Here is an 18,556-nt window from a genome sequence, read left to right on the forward strand (position 1 = left end):
AGGAAGGAAGGAAGGAAGGAAGGAAGGAAGGAAGGAAGGAAGGAAGGAAGGAAGGAAGGAAGGAAGGAAGGAAGGAAAACTAAACAAGCCATAAGGATGCCAAAAGATTTACAGGTGAATTCCATCAAATGTTTTAAAAGCAACAAGTAATTATCCTGCACAAATTGTTCTCAAAATCTGATATGTGAAAACTCTACTAAACACACAATTATTCTTTATGAGCAAATTTAATTAATACCAATGACATAATGGTTTAACACTGCAAAATACCTCAAACTATATGATTATATCATTAGATGCAGAGAAAAGTATTTTGATAAAATATAACTCATATTTATTAAAACCTTATAAAGCACAGGTACAGAATATATTTTTTAATTGGTAAGTGTATATGCAATAGAAGCTCTCTCTAATTAAAGGCAAGAATAAAGGAAAAATGTCCTCTTCCTGCTATCATTTGACAGTTTCACTATTATTGGCAATAGCAATAAGAAGAGAGAAAGGAGTTATTCAAGGCATGGATAGGGAAAGAAGGAACAGAGTTATCTCTTTTATAGACAACATGATTATTCATTTAGAAAACTCCAAAAAAACAGCAAAGAAACAAAATGTGCCAATTAATAGTTTCAGCAAAGTAATAAGACACACACTCATAAATTTAAAACCCTATTGTAATACAGGTGTCTCAGTAGCTCTAAATTTCAACAATTGTTGTGACCTTTGTAGCCAAAGTACAATTGTCATTTTTAGAATATTGGAAGTCTCTTTAAAATATTATCTACGAGAAATAAACCACCTACAAAAGACTAGCCCATTCAAACATAAAAAATAGTACTATTAATTTTTTATTTTTAATAATCTGACTAAAAATAATGAGTATTCTAAATAAAGGGTAAAGACATAAAAAATGAAGGATGTCTATACCTACTATTACATGTTCAGATTCATGACAGCTGCTAGGATTCTTAAGTTAAACAAACTGTATATCAAGTTTAAGGTTTTTGTTATTATAATAATTAATTGAGCCCATTAATTTTTTAAACTTTCTTTAAAAAGAACATGACCATAGTCAATCTGTCAAAAAGTTACCTCTTCATTAACCTTGAGCCCTATACTTTTGGCATGTTCTCGATCATCCCGATGCAAATGTTGATTGTAATCCGCAGGCCTTTGATAGATGCAATCATATACATTAACCACTCCTGTCTTAAAATAAAGAGGAAAAAAAATTAATTTGCTTATTTGAAAATTACATATAAGTTACAAAGTGATAGAACTTGGAACTTTAATGATTAAAGCCATATTTTAAAATGACAATCTTTCAACATCCATTTTCTCATATTTTGCAATCCATGTTCTCTCTTTCCCCAAGATGGGGGGTAATATGATATAGGTTATACACATATTATCATATAAAACAAATTTCCATGCTCATCATGTTCTGAAAGAAGACACATATTGCTTTCACTAGAGAAAAGTACATGAAGGAAAAAAGTAAAGAATGGTATGTTTCAATTTGCTTTTGGATTTGTCTATTCCTTCTGTTTTTATGATATTATAACTCAGGAATCAATCTTACTGTATGTACTTCAGCATGAGTATAAAGTATGTTCCCCACATTTGCTAGTTCCTGTCATAATGTTTAATATTTCCAGATGCAGAGTAGATTTCTGGCTGAAATGAGAGCCATATTCTTAGAGCTGTGTGGCACCGGAAACGATTGTTGGTCTCATAATCCCATAAACAACTTTCTTTTTTTTCCCCTTCATCCCAATTCCTCTTTTCTATCATGCCTTTTTCTTTTTTATTCTCACTCTCTTACTTTTGCCATGTTTCTTGCGTAGGTTTCAGCACAGTCTAAGTAAGGCATCATAGTTATCTGTCATCAGTTTCACTCTGTCAGACTCTTGGAATTATGGGGGTTGGTGACATTGGTTAGGTAAGCATCTTTTGCCCTTACTAAATACAATTTTAGCTGGATTTAAGATAGGGCTAAAAAGATGTTTTGGGTCAACTTTATAAGCATGCATTGCTGAATCATTTGAAGAGGTTAACATTAATTATGAAGAGCTGTGTCTCTAGATTTGTTATCTCTAACATCTCAATCTCTTTCAACTCACATCTCCAAAACAGTTGCCAAATATAATTATTCTCTTATAACTGCTTTTGTATACATCTCCTTCCCACCCACACAGAACACTGTAAGTTCATGTCCTTATCACCACTCTCCTAGACTTCTGACTGGTCTTCCCATTGAAAATAATTCACCTTTCCATTTGGCCTTCAGAGGACACCCAAAGATATTTTCCTAAAGCAGAGATCTGAGCATATCATGTTGTTAAGAGCCAGAGTCTGCCCATCACCTCTAGGATCAAATAGAAACTCTTCTATTTGGTATTCAAACTTCTTCATAATCTGACCTCATCTAGTGTAAGTTTTGCAAGGATTTGCAAGAAGCCATGTCTTTGGGCAGGGTTTCCAGTTGGACACTTGGATTCTTGGGAGATTCCTGATGCCATGCTAGGGCATGAGACCAATCGTTAGTTGGGCTGTGCCCTATATAAAGGAGAGAGAAACTGAACCCATTGACTCATTCTGGAGTGGGTGGTGGGTACAAACCTTTTTCTCCTCGATTTATTAATCAAGTCAAGAATCAACCGGCATACCTGAAAGTTACAGGATTACTACTGAACTTTAGGGTCAATTATCAGCATCCATCAAATTACTACAGATTTATCCATCTAAATATCTTCTATCAAGCTGCAATATAATTCGTCTATAGCAGTGATTCCCGAAGTGGGTGCCACCTCCCCCTGGTGGGTGTTGCAGCGATCCAGGAGAGCGGTGATGGCCACAGGTGCATTTGGGATTTTGAATGGTTTAACGTTTTTTGTATTACATTCTATTCTGAGTTCAATAAATAGTTTCATAATTTCAAAGTTCAATGTTTCTAATTTACACCTTTCTTTACTATATTTTAAGAAAAAGATAGAAACATTAATACATATATCTTTCCTATTAATTGTTATTAAAATTTAAAAAAATTAATTTCCAAGGGGCGCTAAGTAATATTTTTTCTGGAAAGGGGGTGGTAGACCAAAAAAGTTTGGGAACCACTGGTCTATAGGCAGGCAGTGTCCACCAAAGCAGGCCAAATAGGCCAATGGGCCTGGCTAGCTAGCTCATCTTTCAACATTCTGAAGCTGTTAGATTATATACTTTGAGCTAAGATTAGACTTCATTTATGGATTCCTAAAACCCTCTTCCCTTCTCTCAGTTTCCCTTGTTGTTTGATTACCTCAAGTAAAATCTTTGTTAAAATCTTTGTTTATAAAACTCAAATCATTTACTGACCTTTGTTGGGTGGCCTGGCCACAAGACAGCTTCAAAAGAGTTTTAGGGAGTTTGAAGGGATAGAGTGGGATCCAGCTTTACTCTCTAAGGCTGAGATTAATTACCATCATCAATATTAGTAGTCAGATACATTGTTGATCGTCATTAATAATCTAATAACACTGATATAGTTATTATCAGTTAACCATCAATTGATACCAGGAAGCTAGTCTTCCTGAGGAACCATACTGTGGTTCGTTGAGGGAATTCCAAAGGAAGTTTAGTTATACCATCTAACTTCCTTTTGATACTAAAGGAAGGCTTAAAGCTCCTCTAACATTTGGGGCTTTTTACTTTATTCCTCCAAGCAAATACATAGAATCTACTGAGTCCCTCAACGATCTTAACACTAGTCTTTTCAGCTTTCTTATATATTTCTCCCCTCCATATACTTTATGGTCCAATGAAACTGACTTTCTTACTGTTTCTCACTCACAATATTCTATCTGGACAATTTCTGTGTTTTTTCATAATGTGATCACCATGTCTGGAATAAACTCTCCTCCTTCTTTTCTCATCACAAAATAAATAAATTAGCTTCTATCTGTTTTATATATGTCGCCCACCTTTTGGAGCTCTGCCAAAATTTTTTAACACAGAGCAAGGGAAGACAGGGATAGAGCTAAATGTTGGTAGATAGTCCCATTCCCTGGGTTCTTTAAGGCCCAAGAGGATTTGAGACTTGATATGAGGACAATCTATCCAGATTGCCATTGGAAGGACTTAAAGGGAGTTAATGGCTTAAAAGAGATTTTTTACATTTGTTTTAAAAGTTTGCTTTGATTTTTATGTCTAAAAATGTGATAAATTCCAAGTTCTATTTTCTATTCTGAGAGAGACAGAGAGAGACGGGGGAGGGGGGGAGGAGAGAGAGAGGAGAGAGAAGGAGGGAGGAGAGGGAGAGGGAAAGAGAGATAGGGCTTAGGAACTATTTTATAATCTTTTAGACAAGGAGGAAGAGCTGTAATGAACTTTAAATTGGCAATTAATTTAGGATTCACATACTTAGAAATTAAAATCACAAGATGGTATACGAACAGTGGATTGAGTGGAAACAAAAGAAAGCATTTTTCTTCCCCATTCCATTTTCTTGACTACATCAAATGCCACTTAAACACACACACACACACACACACACACACACACACACACACACACACACACACACGAAGAAAGAGAAGTGAGCAGCCCAGAATGGGAAAGCCATATCACTTTAGAAAAATGAGCTGCTAAAGGACAACTGGTAGTTGTATTGAGCATATTCAGTGAGGCCACTGCCACAGTCTGAACGAAAACTGAGCCTGCTCAGTTTTCCAGTGCTACATCCTATCAACATATATATTTTGTGCATCACTATATATGTACCTTTAAATCTCATCCATCAAATTGTGAGGTCTTTGAGAGCAGAGATTTTCTTTTTGTCTTTATAATCCTAGTAACTCAACCTAGTGACTTGTGCATTGCAGACAATAATTGCTTCTTGAATGACTTACTGAATGAATGTGTTGCTTGAGCTTCTATTCTTGCATTCCATTTTTTGCTTTACTCCATACTTATGTGATTTCTTTAGATACATGGGTGAAAGGGGGGAAGAAACCTGATGTGCCCATTGATTCTTTGGTTATACCTCAGTAGTAAGTATTTATGTCTAGCTTAATTCTACATAATTGGCCTTGGAATCTCTTCATGGTAGACCTATAAGTGACATCATTTTTATGCGTTACGGCTCTTAAATTTAGTTGCATCTAGGTATATTATATTGAGTCTTTCCTTCAGATCATCTGCAGAGAAGCTGAATTATCATTTCTATGAACTATTAAACCCTCAAGTACAAGGTATAAATATAAATGGAATGAATAAACAAAAACATATGACAGTTGTAATCAATGTGTAAAATATTATTAAAGCCTTGTTATCAATAGTTCTGACTCTACATTCAGAATTTTATTCTAGAATACAAAGATTTGGAAGAGTACTCATGGGCAAACCAGTCTGACCTGTACCTGAAAAAGTATTCATTTTTCAGTATTCCTGGCAAATAGTTGGCTTCCACTGAAAGGAAATATACTACCTCTCCATGCAATCCATTCTACTTATACAGCTGTCTAATTTCTAGAAAAATTTTCTCTACTTTTTTTATTAATTCTGTCTCTTATTGACTGCCAACAGGAAGAATTTTGGATTGTGCCACTGATCCTGTCTGTCATTTTATCAAAACACTCATAATAAATTAAGAATTACCAACCCACTCATCCTCCAGTCTGAACTCTAACCGAATGGGTACTAACTAATTAGGCCCTTAGAGTTATCTTCTTCCCCTAATAATGCTCCATCCTCTACTAGTCTGCTGGTTGACACAGTCAGAATGCTAGTATAAATATATACTCAGAGACAGACCCCTACTAGGACTCATTCAAACACAAACATTCATTCAGTTATCCTCCTGATACCTTGGGAAAGTCCCCAGTTACCCTCTCACCTTAATAAGCCAAGAGTCCCTGCCAGAGTGCTGGATCACACAGTTAGAACACTAGTGTTCTCAAAAATACCCCCCACATGATGACTCATTCAAACACTCATTCATTCACTCTGGTGGTGTGATGGAGAAAGAGATAGTCTGTAGACCGCTCAGTATGCGTAGGTGCCTGTGAGATAGAATTTTAATCTTGGAGTTTCAGTGACTTCAGAAAACATCCAGGCTAACCCTTTCAATTTACAAAGGAAAAAAATAAGGCCTGGTGAGATTAAGCAATTTAGTCAAGGTCACACTGTCAGAGCCTGCACTAGAATAATAAGTCTAGGGTTCTTTCCACTCTATCCAGATGATAAAAATATCCAACAAATGTGTAACACATTTATATGCTTCTCTTTCTCTTTTTATCACTATGTCATGTTCCCTGGACCTTAGTCTAGGACAGTGATGGTGAACCTTTTAGAGACAGAGTGCCAGGCCCCGCCCCCACCCCAACCCCTAGATCCAGTGTCCTGCCATGCCTGACCCTCCTTCCCCCAGACAGGGGAGAGAGGAAGCACTCACATTGTGCAGAGGGATAGGTGATGAGAGGCGTGTTTGGAGAAGGGGAAGGAAATAGCCCGAGCACTCTGCTCCCCTCCAGCTCTGCCACCTGTGAGCCGCCCACCTTATCCCCTGTGTGCTCCCACTGGGCTGCTGGGCAGAAGGGCAGGGGATGTGAAAAATGTCATCAGGCACAATGAAGAGGGGGAGGGACGCTGTTCCACCCAAGTCCCTCGACCTTTCTAGTAATGAGCTCTGGGTAGGGGACAACGGTGAGTGCCCCAGAGAGAGTGCTCCATGTACCATCTTTGACACCCCTGCCATAGGTTCGCCATCACTGCTCTAGGACTTATTCTGTCTATTAGCTGTCCCATAATGGAACAAGCTTCCTTAAGAGTGGTGTTCCTCCTCCTTTGAAGTTTTCAAGCAGAGCTTGGATTAAGCACTTGCTAGGTAGAATAGAGTGGTGATTCCTTTTGGCATTAGTCTGGATTACATAGCTATTTAAATCCCTTCCAACTCTTAAATTCTGCTATTCTATAGCAATAGATTAAGAGCATGACCAGGTGAATTGAAAACTTCTTTTTTTTTAAACCCTTATCTTTCATCTTAGAATCAATACTATGTATTGGTTCCAAGGAAGAAGAGCAGTAAGGGCTAGGCAATGGGGGTTAAACGAACCTTGCCCAGGGTCACAGAGCTAGGAAGTGTAGGAGGTCAGATTTGAACCCGGGACCTCTAGTCTCTGGGCCTGGCTCTCAATCCACTGGGCCATCTAGAATTGAAAATTTCTTAAGGAATATGGTGACTAAGCAAGTTTGTAGCAAAGAATAGGGAAAGAACTAGGGAGAAAATACTATTCCCTGTACCTGGAATATTCTCCTTCCATATCTCTGCTTCCTGGATTCTTTGGCTTCCTTCAAGTCTCAAGTAAAATTGCACCTTTTTGCAGGAAGTCTTTCCCATTCTCTCTTAATCATAGTGCAGAGATTATTGATATATAATTGTTTCCTTGTTGCCCTCCTCAGTGGATTGTGAGTGCCTCGAAGGCAAGGACTCTCATTTGTCTTTTTTTTTTTTTTGAATCACCAGCATTTAGCATAGTGGCAAACACATAATAAGCATTTAATAAACAAGTATAGATGAGAGAGGGAATAATTAATGGGACAAGGAAAATTAAGCAAATAAGATGTCAATGAAAAGAGCAATATCAAGCCTATGAGTTGTGTGGCAGATGGAGTCAGGTGCTAAATAAATAAATGTACAGGACTATCTGAGGTCTTTGTTTTAGCACTAGGTGACAACATTACCTCCTCGCCCCTGCCAATTTTCTCTCCTTTGTAACGGAAGGATTCTCTAAATTGTGACAATTTGTAGTTGCCCAGGGACAGATGCCTTTCCTACTGCTGTGTCATAGTTACTTTTACATAGATCCTTTTAAGCCACTGCTGAGGTCACAATAAATCTTATTTTCATGTGATAATTGACTTTAAGCTTGAAAGAGCTTTAGAGGTTAACCGATCCAACTTCTGAATATTACAGATGAAGAAAAACTGAGATGCAGAAAAGTCAAATAAGTTGTCCAAAGTCATATGAGATCATCGTTCTTGTTCAGTCTTAACAGTCATATTTGACTCTTGGTGACTCCATTTGAGGTTTTCTTGGCCAAGATACTGGAGGTTTGCCATTTCCTTCTCCAGCTCCATTTTACAGATGAGGAAACTGAGTCAAAAATTACATGACTAGTCCAGTGTCACACAGCAAGTGTCTGAGGCTAAATTTGAACTTGTGAATACAAGTCATCCTAACTCCAGGTCCAGCATTCTATCCAATGTACCACCTATTTGTCCTATGGGATGATAGCTAAGTTATATAAATTAAGCCATATGAATCTGTTCAGTCAAGATTTGGCAAGTACGGGAAGGAGTATTGAATTTGGAAGCAGAGATTCCAGATTCAAATTCCCAATCCATCTGCTAATTGCTCTGGGGGGGTGGGGGGAGAGGGTAGGGCAGAAAATTTGTGTGTGCTTCTGGGAAAGTCATGTCACCTTCAGATTAGTACTTCTTGCATTTTTCTTCTGCTAGTATTCATTTTATAGGTGTGCTTGTTCATATGCTAATTTTAACCTTTCTTAACTGTTCCTTCTTCTGAAAGATGATCAGTGCATGCCAAGCCAAAATATCTGAATACATATAATGTTTAAAAAATAGTTAAGGGGCAGCTGGGTAGCTCAGTGGAGAGTCAGGCCTAGAGACAGGAGGTCCTAGGTTCAAACCCGGCCTCAGCCACTTCCCAGCTGTGTGACCCTGGGCAAGTCACTTGACCCCCATTGCCCACCCTTACCAATCTTCCACCTATGAAACAATACACTGAAGTACAAGGGTTTAAAAAAAAATAGTTAAGTTGGAGAAGCAAGGAATCACAGAGGACAGAGTGGAGACAAAAGGCCCTAGGTTCAAATCCAACCTCAGATACTTCCTAACTGTGTGACCCAGGGCAAGTCACTTAACCCCAATTTCCCAGCAGATACTGCTCTTCCACCTTGGAACTGATGCTTAGTATCAATTTTAAGACAGAAGGTAAGAGTTTTTAAAAAGGGGTTTCTGCAACTTGGCATTTTCAGATGATCAAGCGATGCTCCCTAAAATCATTTATCCAATAGCAGTCTTATATAAGGTTTTGTTAGCTTTAAGATTAAAATTAGTCCTGTCCCTCAGCATCAGTCAGTCAGGGCCTCCATTGTCATGGAAAGGATGTTTTAAGAAATTTCCATTCCTACCAGTATGACTCTGGGCAAGTTAATTAACCCTACTTGCAGAGCCCTTACTGTACTTCTGCCTTGGAACTGATACTTGTATAATTTCTAAGATAGGAGATAAGGAAAAGAAACAAAGAAAGAAAGAAAGAAATTTCCATCATGATAAAGCTTCAATGATTGTCAGTTTGACATTCTCCTCTCCCTCCTCTGAATTCTTATAAGCTCTGCCTTTCCTCTTGAAAGCTCTACATAATAGCCATAACTACTCAGACATCCTAGTTCATCATTTACATGCTTTTTGCTCTGTACTTGGAAAATTCTGGCTTTTAAATGACTGTTTAGCTATTTATTATCAACTTTCTCATTGGGAAAAAAGAAGGCATCACATTTCCCATGAGCTTGCTGATTCTTCATACAGATTTCTAGCACTCAGGAGTTGCTTTCATTATGGTACATATTACTATGATGAATTTTGTGATCACTCAAAAAAATGCAGCTTCACTCAAATGGAGGCTCTTAAATTTAGGATTGTGGCAGTCACATCGGTAATACCTAAGTGAGTGTTCCCTTTTGGTTTTTCCATTGGATTTTCTGCTGTTCTCATTGTCTATTACTGATTCCTTTATTCATTCCTGCCTATTTCCTTTCAAGTGAAAAAAAGCAGCAAAAATAATCTAGACATGATGCTATTATGAAGCACTACTTGGTCAGTCATAGACAATGTTACCAAAATCCCTATTTCTGATTCTTGTAACTGTTGGTATTCTTCTATTAGATCCTCTTAATGGGATTTTTCTCTGATTTAAAGTATTCAGTACTTGGAGGATAAAGTAAATTATTTTTTTAAAAAGGAACAGGAAAACAAAACCATTTCTTTTGCTCTCTTAAGACCTCTCTCACACTTTCATGTTTTATGATTTTATTGTTCTAGCATAAAATGACCTTCAAATTGTTATCCCACTTGTCAGCTCTATCATCCATCTACTTTCCAGGCATACTCTTACCTTCAACATTAACAATCTTATGCTCTTCTGTAGAGTTAGGTCTGCATTGTAAGGAGGCTAGGAAGACCTTCCAAGGATGTTCTGAATAGTGCCACATATAAACTGAACTGAAAAGAAATATTTTAAAGTTTCCAAGTATAGGGTAACCAACTCTGGATCAATGGGACAAAGAAACCTAAATCAGGGATATCTAGAGCCTAAGGGAACTTACATGAGGATATATATTCTTTAAAAGGCAGAAATCCTCAGAATTAAAGCAGATTTCAGAAAAAAAGACATGTTGAGCTGGTAAAATCTCTTGGTGAAGATCCCTTTTTAAAGTGGTTTTTGGGACTTCTAACAATCTCATTTGCCATTTCCTCTCACCCTAATTTCTGGCTGCTTTTCTGCTCTCCTACCCCTCAAGCATAAATGGGGTCCAGATGTGTTAGGCACTGCCTTTCTCTCAGTCTGGAAGTTCACACACCAGAGCTTTGACTTGCTCTATTCCTGATGTGAGATGTTTAGTCCCTCCTTATGGAGCCTAGTAGCCCCACTGCTCCCAGGATGTGAGATGTGGTGGGCAGTATTTAAGCTAAGAACTGCCAAACACAAGTGATTCACCAGCATCAGCCTCCCCAGTGGCAGCCATTTATTCCAGATTGTAGTAATTCTTTATATTGCTTTATATATAATTGAATCCAGGTATTAAACTGGACTTTAGAGGTCATCCATGATGCATAAATTCCATCCAAAAATGTCTAACAAGTAGTCCTCAATCAATCAATAAACATTCCAATCATCCAGTCTCTACCTGAAGATCTCTAGTGGCAAGTTCAGTAGTTACCAAAGTAGTTCATTCCTTTTTGGAACAAAAATATGTTATAAGTCTTTCCTGAGCCAAAATTGGTTTTCCTATAACTTCCATTTAACAAATCTGTTTATTTGGAAGATTATTTTTATTTTTGTCTTATTACCCTGCACTAAATTCATCTTTTTTCTCCAAGTTCAATCTACTTGGAAAGATATGCAAAGGAAAAGTACTTATTTTTAGGATTTACTTTAAGCCAATTTGCCAATATCTAGACTCAGAAGAGACAGAGAGCAGCAAAGTATTTTGCTTTCATATGTGTATGTATATCATAGTACATTCATCTCAGCATAACACTTAGCACTATGTTTTGTATATTATGAATGTTGAATAAATGCTATTAATTTAATGCCATAAGTGTTATCTCAGCTCTCAAGTCCTGGGTCCTAGTTTTTAAAAAGTTTTATTGATGACTTTTTTTAAGCCAATTACCTTCTGATGTACTCTTTCCCCTCATAGAACCCTCTCCTGTGACAAATAAAACAGGTAAGAAAAGCTGACTGACACAGTCTATGCAACATTCCACCTTAGAGGCCACACACCTCTCTAACAATAAGTATTTTTTTAAGTGTCCTTTATGTATCAGGGACTATTGTGTTTCATCCTCACTCCTGACACTAAATCTAGCCAGTGACTTTTAAAACTTTGGAAATTACCACAATGATCCAAAATATTTCCCACCAGCTCATGAGTCTTTAACTGGCCCATTTATCATGATCTTAATGGTAAATATCTCTTCTTTTAATCTAGGTATGTGAAGTTTCTACTGGATATGAAATTTAAAGAAAATAGTTTCAGTGTCATCATGCTATGGCAAATCTTTTTGCTACAGTAGAAGCACACCTTATTCAGGGATGCTGAAGTAGCTCTTGTAAGAGAAAGATGTGTGGCTATTCTCCATTTTAAGAAAATGTATTTGTTTTGGAGGACTTGGAGGCCTTGTCAAAAATGTCCATCCAAGGTAATAGGATTTCTTTGATAGAAATAGATAAGTTCCATACAACAATTTTATGGGGTTTTTTTCCTTATATTCTTCAGTAGTTTTTATGTCTTAGCCAAAGGTAAGACACAAAGTGAAGCACTATTCATCTTTTTTTACAGCTATGAGAATGCAGTGACCTCCTTCACATCTTGTTTCCATTCAAGTGGCTTCTCATCTCAAGAGGACAGGACATTTCAGAGGCCTTCCACGCAAATACCTCTTCATTATTCTGTCTGCTGAAAATGCCAACAATAGAAACTCTGGAGATGGGCATAGCCAAATGATTTTAGTTTTCATTTCAAATACCTTTCCTCACATGTACGCCAAGAAGATGAGTAAAGATTACGGATAAAGAGCCTTGAATACCAATCCTTGGTTTGACTTGTCACTTGAGCTACCGGCTACTAGTCAAAATGTATAGTGTAGCAATTCTTTTAAATTTTTATGGGCATCTGTATGTCCAAGAAGAGATTTGTCAAAACAAAAAAACCTTTTACTTGAAGACAGTTGATTTGGATAAATTCAAGTTTTGTCTTTTTGAAATTGGCAAACTTTTCCTAGTCTATCAATCTCCCTAAAAAACAAGGCAGCTGATAATAATACTAGATTCTGTTACTTGACTCAGAGAAGCAACTAGAAAGTCAATTATCATCACTAATGGAGAAAAGGGATACCATAAGTAATCCCAAACTACAGATGATTCTAATCACCTTTTATTTGGCTAAGGGTCCAATAGAAGTTTCCCCTACACCCCTCCCCCTCAATGTACTTTCCTAAGTATACTTCACTTTAGCTGATACAGAAGTTATTATACATTCTTAGAAATTGACAGATTCATTGAAAAAAAAAGCTGACATTATACCTAAGGAGAGATCAAGTGATAAATTTCTGTTTAAAATAATACTCAATGAGTTTATGATTATTTCTTTGGATATTTCTTCAAAGATTCAGGTTATAATCCATCCAAGTCTGCCCATTTTGTGTGATTCTTAACATGTCCCCCCATAAAGTGGGGTTCGCTCAACTGGCTAGGGTCTTCCTCACTCTCTTCTAGCACTGTAAGGAGACCAGTATAGCACTTAAGCTATCCATCTCTCTCACCATGCAACCAGATAATTTTCTCTACCTATCACATTTTTTCTTCATAATACATTTTAATTCTTTCTGTTATTCATAATTCCTCATTAGTTTTGATGCAGTCTGCTCATATGCACAATGTGCTTATTTATTTCCTTATTTATTATGTTCATTAACAACTTTTAGACACTGTACTTTCCTATGGACCATAGCTTATTAGTATATCCAATAGAATAATGCTATTAAAAAGATGAATCTTTGTATCTAGGAGAAACTTGGAATCATTAAAGGAGCTTTCAAATTCCCTAAAGCAATCTAGTCTATGACATCAATTTGTACTGTCTGTCCCAAATTCACATAAAAAATAAGAGCCTTTTATGTAGTTTTTCATGATTTATAAAACACTTAATGCCACTTTGTTTCACCTGATGCAAAGTGTTAAGTTCATTTAGCAATGATCAACTCAATTATCAGGAATATCAGAGCTTAATTTCCTTTGTTTTCTGTTTAGAAAAATCCAGTTATATCACATTGACTCTGAAGTCAAAGTTTCAAATCAAAAGTTTGTATCAGGAAGAAAATATCTCAAGTCTGAATTTATAATGAGGAAAATATAAACCTTTAAACCTTCAGGAATTTTTATCACAATTCTCCCCAAATCATTAAGATTTTATTCAAAATCTCTATACGTGTACATTCTCCTGGGTTCTGCTATTCCATTTCAGTAGCATGAAAATCACGTACGGCAGGAGGAGAGTAATTCAAAAACATTATTGAACTGAATCACCTTTGATGCTGCTAGAAGTTTTTATAGAAAATGCACCAAGAGCTACAGTTCCCTAGAGATGCCTACAATTCATTCCACAGGAGTTCATCACTTCTAGCTGACGGCTTCTAAATGCTGATTTTATTCTAAGTTTCAAGGGCACACACAAAGATTTTGTTTTAATCTAACAGATCTATGTATTAACTTTGTAGACTCCTTGGGTGTCCAGATGCTTTAGAAGATTAGTTGTGACATAGAGCCATTCATTTTTAGGTCACCGGATAAAAACTAATGCAATCTGTTCACAAGCAGATGTTGTTCATCTCTTAAAGCAAGGAAAGTCTGAGTGGGAAAGAAATGGGTATACTTGGCCCCACCTCTAATAAAATCAAACAGAAGGATTTCCATGATAAAAAGATAATTTCATTTTAAGACTTCTTAAGAATTACTTCTTCTTTAGAGAGATGTGTACTGTGGGTGTAGAATTTCACTTGCCATCAGATACAACTGATCTGTTATTTGGTATTCAGAACTGCTTCTTTTTCATTTTCATGTTTTTATGTTTTTAATTGTTATTGACAATTTGCTGCCATCATTATAAATATCAGTTACTATAAGGTGCTGTGCTGCAGTGATGCTCTCTGAGGGTAGTGAGATGAATAGGGTTATTTGCCTGACACTAAATCCCCTCAGAAAGCTGTTCTTTTTGAGCTATTCTTTTTATTTTATTTTTATGGCATTTATCATTTCTTCCTCTCAAGATTTCTTCCAACGGAATTAAAAAAAAAACACCTCACAATAAATATGTGTAATCCAACATAACAAATCACCACTTTGGCCATGTGGAAAATCTTATTCTGGATTTTAAGTCTATCAGCTCTCTAGCAGGTGATGGATATGATTCATCTTCAGTCCTCTGGACTCATCATTTATCATTGCATTAATCAAAGTTATAAAATCTTTTGAAAATTTTTCCCCTTTATCATGTTGCAGTCATTCTGTAAATTTTGTTAGTTCTGCTCGCTTCATTCCACATCAGTTGAGAGATGTCTTCCCAGTTTCCTCTGAAACTATACATTTTTGTCCTTTTTATTAAATGAATTACATTCACCTGCCAAATTTGTTTAGTCATTCCACAATTAGTTAGCCAATCCCCTCACCTCCCAAGTGGTTTTCAGTTCCTGGCTAATATGAAAAGATATTGGAAATGGCAAGAATGAATATGGGAGAAGAAATATCCCTGTGAGTGGAGTTTTAGTGAGGGATATTTATTTCTTTGAGAAGATAGATGTAGAGAAATCTCCATTAGTACTTCACTGAAACTGTCTTCATTCAAGTTTCTAAAATGAAAGTCGATTTTTTATATTCATCTCCACTGGTAGTATTCATCTAATTCCTCTTCTTATCCTTTCTGGCCTTAACTTTTGTCTTACTGATCATTACAGTAATTTCTCCAATCTTTCAACATTCCCTTTACTACTTCTTTCTTGAGTCACCTCAATACATTGTTCTCTTTTAGAAACCAACCATCCACATTATGGCTTTCTTTTTCTTTCTTTCTTTTCTTTTTCCTTTTCTTTGTTTATTTTCTGTCTTCTTTTTTTCCAAATTACATGTTGGTACAATTTTCAATGATCTTTTTCTGACATTTTTCAATCCATCTTTTCTCCCACCCTCTTTCCTTCCCTAAGACACAGGTAATATGACATAGGTTATACATGGGTTGTTATATAATATATATTTCCATGTTCTTTATGTTGTGAAAGAAGACACATATTGAGTACACTAGAAAAAATATCAACTATTTTAGTCATACTATTTTTGTACTGGGATTGTACTGTTTGGGGATAACATGTGGAAGCAGAGAAAAAAATTATTTTGGCATCTTGGAAACAAAGGAGAAAGAACTTCTTTCCTCAATACTGACACTTCCTGAGTATTCTCCCAAAACTGCTAGCTCCCCTTGCCTCCTGAGAATAGGTGGGGTAAGCACAAATTAGGGGGGCATTGGTCATCCAGGGGAAAAAATCAACTCAGATTCACCTCCCTGATCCTCTAGGTTGAGCATTTCCCCCATCGATGACAACATTTAACAAATATAACTTGGTGGTAATGAGGAATATGATGTAGGTCTACAACAACCATAGCTAATATGTTTGCCAATCAATCACTTCAAGTATTTAATGAGAATCTACATTGGCTGAGCACCATGAAGTACATAAAGAAGCTGATGATTTTGCCCTTACCTTCAGTGTATTTGAGAGAAGACTGACAAAATGAAAAATTAGCAAACAAAACAAAACAGAATTAAAGTAGTAGCTTTAGCCTAAGACACCTCATTTGGCACAATGGATTGAATTCTGGGCCTGGAGTCAAAGAAGACTTGAGCTCAACTTCTGTATCTGATATGTACTGGCCGTGTGACTGAGCAAATCATTCAATATCCCTGGCTCTCAGGTTCCTCATATGTAAAATGCCAGTACTGGCATCAAAGGGGGATCAATGAAGACTAAAGTAACCAGGTGAGAAGGGCCTTGAAAAATAGGCAGATTTTGAACAAGTAGTGAGGAGAAAGAAGGTATTTCAGACAAAGGCAACAATATAAGTGAGGGCAACAAGGCAGGAATGTACATACCCTTCCATAGAAAAACAAAGATACCAACCTGACTAACTAGTGCAGAAGGATACAGTTTGAAAAGAAGTGGGAAATAAGATTGAACTCTTGATATATCTTGACTGATACTTGATTTAGCAGAGAATCTTATGTGACGAAAACAGCATTTAGACACTAAATAAATGGCACATCCTAAATTCTTATGGCACTTGGAAAACTAGAAATTGGGGCAATATTCTGTACCTTGTATAGTTGTTAGCCCTGTAGTAGAAGTGAAATTAGGGAGGCATTTTTACTCAGATTCCAATGTTTAGCACGATGCCTGGCACATAGTAGGAACTTGATAAATGTTTATGGGATTGAATTGGAAAAGATTGAAAATTGTCTTCTTTTAACTTACTCAGGTTAGGCTGCTGTTTTAATTTCTGAACATGTATTTTAAGTAAGCCATTGACAAGCTGGAGGGTTCTGGAAAGGGTGACCATGAGGATGAAGGGCTTAGAGATCATTCCATAGTAAGGATGATTGAAGAAAACTTGAGAAGACTTAAGGAAAACATTATACCTTTCTTTAAGGATATAAAGGTCTGCCTTGTGGAAGAGGGATGAGACTTGTTCCTCTTGGCACCAGAGAACATATCTAGACACAATGGGTAGTAGTAGCAGAGATGCAAATTTAGGATTACTGTAAGGAAAAACTTCCTAATAATTAAGGCTGTCCAGAAGTGGTACGCTTTTCTTCATTAGAGATCTTCTGGACAAAGACTAAATGACCACTTAGGGTACACTGTAGAGAGAGAATTCCTGTTCGGGAAAGTGCCGGCCTGTTGAAATCCCTTCCAGATCTGAAATTCTGTGGTTCCTGATGATATATGTTTTCTCATCAGAGGTTACTGACCCAGTTTTACATCGGTTTTAATGATGACACTTCTGTAATTGAAAGAATTTAACCTCCCCTGGTCTCAGGTTGCTCATCAGGAAAAAGAAGAGCTTAATCTAGATGGCCTCTGGGGTCCTTTCTAAGCGCTAACCCTATGAACTTATGAATTCTCTCTGCTCAAATAATAACAACTGCCCTGCTTATATCACAGGACTGTGGTAGGAAAGCACTTTGGAAATTAAAAAAAAAAAACTTATGTAAATGAGATCCATTATTAATTTAACAGAGAAACTTCAATTTTAAAGGCTGGCATACTAATTGTCTGCTGCTAAGTATGTGATTTTAATGAATGTTTATTGGATTGGATTGGATTGAATTGAATTGGAAAAGAGTCAAAACCACAGGTTAGGCTGCTGTTTTAATTTCTTTTTTTTTAAATTTATATATAAAGACACTTAGGGATTTTATGTATATATTAGTGTATTAGTGTGTTTGTGTGTGTGTGTATATATATATATATAAAGAGAGAGAGACAGAGACAGAGACAGAGACAGAGATACAGACAGACAGAGAAACAAGAGACAGAGACAGAGAGACAGACAGTGACAGAGAGGGTGAGACAGAGACAGATACAGAGAGAGAGATAGAGGGATAGAGACAAAGACAGAGAGGACAGTATTTTGCTTTCATGTATGTATGTATATCATAGTATTATATACATAAGAATTCACATAATGTATAAATTCTGATTGTGAAAGGCGGGATGATCTGGGAAAGGCATCCTGCAGAAGATGAGACTTTATCTAAATCTTAAAGGAAGCCACGAGGCTGTGGCAAAGAGGGAGAGCATTCCAGGTACTGAGCCCAGGAAAGGGCACGCCATTGGACTTTTTTTTTTTTTTTTTTTTTTAACCACATTTGGCAATGTGGGGAGGGTGGAAGCAGCAAATGAGGAAGGGCAATCTATTAAGAGAGGCGCTGCGCCTACACCCAGTAAACAAGACCTCTAGGTCCCGGAGTCCTCTGTTTAGAGTTCCTCCGTGTCTGTGGCTCCTTACCTTCCCTTCCTGGTAAAAGTAGCTTTCCTCCTTGGGGCCCGTGCGACGGGGCGGGATATAGCTAAAAGAGGACCAAGCGGAGACAGGCAGAGGTCGGGGCTTCACTCGCAGCTTGTCCTCAGTAATTTCTTCTTCTTCCTCCTCCTCCTCTTCCAT

At 37.0% G+C, this 18,556-nt stretch overlaps 1 protein-coding gene across 1 annotated transcript in view; it reads right to left on the reverse strand.

Moving 5' to 3' along the window:
- Nucleotides 1-18,556, reverse strand: part of C1H5orf49 (chromosome 1 C5orf49 homolog) — a 20,830-nt gene extending 2,274 nt beyond the window's left edge. The window contains exons 1-2 of the mRNA XM_044681931.1: nucleotides 18,401-18,556; nucleotides 1,090-1,206 (exon numbers count right to left, since the gene is read on the reverse strand). Coding sequence (XP_044537866.1) covers nucleotides 1,090-1,206; nucleotides 18,401-18,556 — 273 coding nt within the window. The remainder of the gene's footprint in view (nucleotides 1-1,089; nucleotides 1,207-18,400) is intronic.

Source organism: Gracilinanus agilis, chromosome 1 (assembly GCF_016433145.1).
Source record: "Gracilinanus agilis isolate LMUSP501 chromosome 1, AgileGrace, whole genome shotgun sequence".
Taxonomy (NCBI): domain Eukaryota; kingdom Metazoa; phylum Chordata; class Mammalia; order Didelphimorphia; family Didelphidae; genus Gracilinanus; species Gracilinanus agilis.